This window comes from Cucurbita pepo, chromosome LG15, assembly GCF_002806865.2.
Source record: "Cucurbita pepo subsp. pepo cultivar mu-cu-16 chromosome LG15, ASM280686v2, whole genome shotgun sequence".
Lineage (NCBI taxonomy): Eukaryota > Viridiplantae > Streptophyta > Magnoliopsida > Cucurbitales > Cucurbitaceae > Cucurbita > Cucurbita pepo.
In genome coordinates, this window is record NC_036652.1 from 2,528,854 (window position 1) to 2,532,961 (window position 4,108).

General features: G+C 44.4%; 1 protein-coding gene across 1 annotated transcript; it reads right to left on the reverse strand.

The window, feature by feature from the left end:
* Positions 1-201: 201 nt before the first annotated feature.
* LOC111776355 lies at positions 202-1,755 on the reverse strand. The gene is made up of 2 exons (XM_023655787.1): positions 1,604-1,755; positions 202-445 (listed from the first exon to the last, which is right to left on the reverse strand). The coding sequence occupies exons 1-2, from the start codon at positions 1,753-1,755 to the stop codon at positions 202-204; spliced, it is 396 nt and encodes a 131-aa protein (XP_023511555.1).
* Between the last annotated feature and the right edge of the window lie 2,353 nt (positions 1,756-4,108).

Consider the following 4,108-nt stretch of genomic DNA (forward strand, 5'->3'; position numbering starts at 1 on the left):
TTCTTCCATTTGACAAGGAATTCGCAAATCCTCCGTATAGGTCTTCCTACCTTCCTAACCCGGTCAACCAGGATTGCCTCTACTTCTTTGATGTCTTTTGTTTTCAGACCGATGCTCGGTCTGGTGGTTGCATTTTGCCGATCGTCGTTTGGATCGGATGATAGGGCTTCAGGTTACTCACATGAATTACTGGGTGGATTTTCATCCATGTGGGTAACGCAACTCTGTAAGAAGTAGCCCCAATCTTTTTGAGAACTTCAATCGGGCCTTCATATATTCGAACAAGTCTTTGGTCCTTTCGACTGTGGAATCTGATCTGATCTGTTCTGGTCTTTGGTCCTTGCCCACTTCTTCATGTGTTTGGAAGTTTTTTCCAAATATGCTCGGGCTATATCTGTTGTCTACTTCCATTCTCTGATGAAGTTCTGAGCTTGAGGGTTCTTTCCTGCATAAGAATGATCAATAATATGTGGCAAGGCCGGTTATCATCCACTTACGATTTCGAAGGGGCTCTTTCCCTTAGACGAACTCGTTTGGCAATTGAAACAGAACTGAGCGACATCCAGAAGTTGTACCTAGTTCTTCTGACAAGCGTCGACGAAGTGACGTAAGTATTCCTTGAGCAAGCAGTTGAACCGTTCCGTCTGTTCATCGATTTAGGGATGGTAGCTGGAGGAGATGTTTAAAGTCATTCCCAAGAGGGCGAATAGCTAAGTCAAGAATTTTCCAATGAATCTACCATCACTATCGCTGACAATGCTCGACGAAATGCCCCATAGCTTCACAATATGTTTGAAAAATAGTTGGGCTGTTAGTTCGATCGAGCATATTTTAGGGATGGGAACGAACGTTGCGTACTTCGAGAATCGGTCTATGATGACCAAGATGGCTTCATACTCACCGACTTTTGGGAGGTGTGTTATAAAGTCTAGAGACACACTTTTTCAAGGACTTGTTGGCACGGGTAGAGGTTCCAAGAGTCTCGAGATTTTGGCTTTCTCGACTTTGTCCTGTTGGTAGGTGAGGCACGTCTTGTCGTCACGCATATTTGGCCAAAAATACCCCTTTTTGATTAAGGCATAAGTTCGTTGCCATCTAGGGTGTCTGGCCCATAAAATATCGTGGCATTCTTGGATGAGCTTCTTCCTTAGTTCTCTTGTTCTTTGGAGATATAATTTGTTTTCTTTTGTCATTAGAAGGTCTCCTCGACCTAAAACTGTCGTGTCTTCCCAGCTTTGGCTAGTTCAACGACGAGTTTGACCGATGGGTCTTGGAGTAAATGTTCTTATATGATGTCGTGGATCATCCATCGATCTTACTTGAGTGAATATGGGCTAACATGCATAGGGCCGCCTGTTTGCCCTTCCGATTCAGTGTGTCAGCTACTTGGTTGCTCTTTCGTGTTTTGTGTTCAAATTTGAAGTCGAATTCGACTAACGACTCTTACCACTGAGCTTGTTTTTCCGTCAACTTCGGTTGATCAAAGAAGTGGCAAATGACACTATTGTCCGTCTTCACCACGAAGTACGATCCCAAGAGGTACTGTCTCCAGACTTATAGACAATGTACAACAGCTAACATCTCTTTTTCGGAGACCGTGTACCTCCTTTCTACGTCATTGAGCTTTTGACTTTCATAAGCGATGGGGTAAACTTCTTGGATAAGGACACCGCCTAGGGAAAAGTCGGAAGCATCCGTCTCTACTTCAAATGGCATAGAAACATCCACCAATCCGAGGGCAGGACCCCTCGTCATGGTTGTCTTCAGATCTTCGAAGGTCATTTGACATTCATTTGACCACGACCAAGGGTAGTCTTTCTTTAGAAGTTCTGTTAATGGGGCGGCTCGTCGTGAAAACCCTTCGACGAACTGCCTATAATAGTTTGCAATCTCAGGAAGGACTGTACATTGGATACTAAAGTAGGAGTTTTCTACTCTTGGATAGCTTGTATCTTGTCGCTATCCATACTGATCTACCCACAACTGATGACATGTCCAAGGAAGTTGATGCATGTTTTTTGGAAGGCACATTTTTCTTCCTTGACATATAACTGGTTCTGCCACAGCTTGTCGAACACTAGCTTTAGGTGCATCTTGTGCTCTTCTAGGGTTGCGTTGTATACGACTATGTCGTCGAGGTATACTACGAAAAATTGATCCAAGTATTAATGGAAAACCTAGTTCATTAATGTGCAAAACGTAGCTGGGGCGTTTGTTAGACCAAAGGGCATTATTAGGAATTTGAAAGCCCCGTATCTTGTTACACACGTCGTCTTGGGCTCATCCCCTTCCGCGGTATGTACATGGTAGTATCTTCATCATAAGTCTAGCTTCGTGAAGTATTTGGCCCCGTGAAGCTGGTCAAACAAGTCGGATATTACCGGTAGTGGGTACTTGTTGCATACAGTCACCTTGTTTAAGGCTCTATAGTCTATGCAAAGACGTAACGTCTCATCCTTCTTCTTTTGAAACAGTACGGGGTTTCGTAGGGTGCCTTTGCGGGGAGGATGAATCCCGCTGCCAACAACTCGTCTAGTTGTTTCCTCAATTCGGCTAGCTCAGGGGGAGCCATCCGTTATGCGTTCTTCACTAGGGGTTGAACCCTAGGGAGGAGTTCAATTTCGTGATCGATGCCTTGACAAGGTGGTAATGTTTGTGGTAAGCTCTCTGGCGTTATGTCGGCATAACTAGCTAAAATATCCTTGATTTCGCTTGGAATAGTCTCATCAGTGGTCATATCTTCCATCTGAGGTATAGCCATAAATGTGGGTTTCTCTCGTGCAAGTCCTCTTTTCAATTATATGACAGAGATCATTTTAAGATTTTGGTGCTTTGGTTGCTTGGTGCTTGTAGGTAGTACTACCTTGGGGTTGTGATCGGTAATCACCAAACATTTTGATAGTGGCATTGAGATGACTTTGTGTTCTAGGAGGAAGTCCATCCCAAGTACTACGTCGAAGTCGTCCCTACGAACCACGGCAAGGTCCATTTCTCTTGACCAGGCCTCTAATTTCAAGGGGATTCTTTTAGAGACTCCCACGATAGGCCAGGCCTCGGAGTTGACAACTTTCTTTTTTCTGGGATCATTTTCTATGGTGAGTCCCACCTTCGGGCTTCTTGGTCGACAATGAAGTTGTGGGTCGCGCCTAAGTCTATCAAGGTGCTCTTGCTCGATCGTGAGTTTATCGTCGCGTCTATGAACATAAGCCCTTTCTCTATTATCTCTTTCGAGTCGACCTTCCATTGAAGGGCTGACAAGAATTTGAGCGCACTCATCCGGGGGTTGTCTTGGTCTTTCTTTATGTCTTGTGTAGTCTCGACTACTGTGTCGTTGCTCTCTTGAATGGACACTTGGAGTGCACTGAGAGAGGCTCGGTGAGGATAGTAAGACAGTTTGTGGGGCCCTTACACAACAGGCACTGTGAAGGCGTAGTCGAGTAGTTCTTTTGAGGGTAGAGTCCTTGAGATGTTCCCGCTTGGTTATTCTGAGGAGGTCTATATGTCCCTCCATTTGATCTGTTGTTAATTTCGTTTGGCCTACTAGGGCCTTTGTTTCAATGACCCTGCGACTTATCTGGTTTGCCCCTAGTGTTTGAATTTTGTGTTATTTTTCTTTGGAAACTAGCTTTGCTCCCAAAGTCTAGGAGTCTTTCAGTGCTGGCGATTGCGGTGGCTAGGTCTTGAATCTTTTTCTCGTATATCTTTGTCTTGCCCCATGGTTGCAACCCATTTATGAAGAGGAATATCTTGTCTTTCTCTGACATATCCCTGATATCTAGCATCAACGTCGAAAACTTCTTGACATATTCCATGCCTCCAGTTTGTTTTAGTGCTAGTAGTTTTTCCTTGCTATGTATTCTACATTTTTGGGGAAGAATTGGGCCCTCAACTCTCTCTTGAGGTCTTCCCACGAGTCGATGGTGCTTCATTTTCAATGTCTTGCACCTTCGAACGCCACAAAAGCTTTGCATCGTCTATGAGATGCATTGTGGCTACTATATCTTTTATGTCTTCGGTACAGGCTCCTGCGGCTTTGAAGTATTGTTCGATATCAAAGATAAAGTTCTCCAACTCTTTGGCATCCCAGTTCCCTTTGAAGGGTCTGGGA

What these genes read in the sequence shown, in the direction of transcription:
- LOC111776355 (XM_023655787.1), bottom strand. Translation starts at nt 1,755, where the DNA reads ATGACGAGGGGTCCTGCCCTCGGATTGGTGGATGTTTCTATGCCATTT. An exon ending in CTCAATGACGTAGAAAGGAG is followed by an intron (nt 446 to 1,603) that starts GTACACGGTCTC and finishes ATTCTTATGCAG; the next exon opens with GAAAGAACCCTCAAGCTCAG.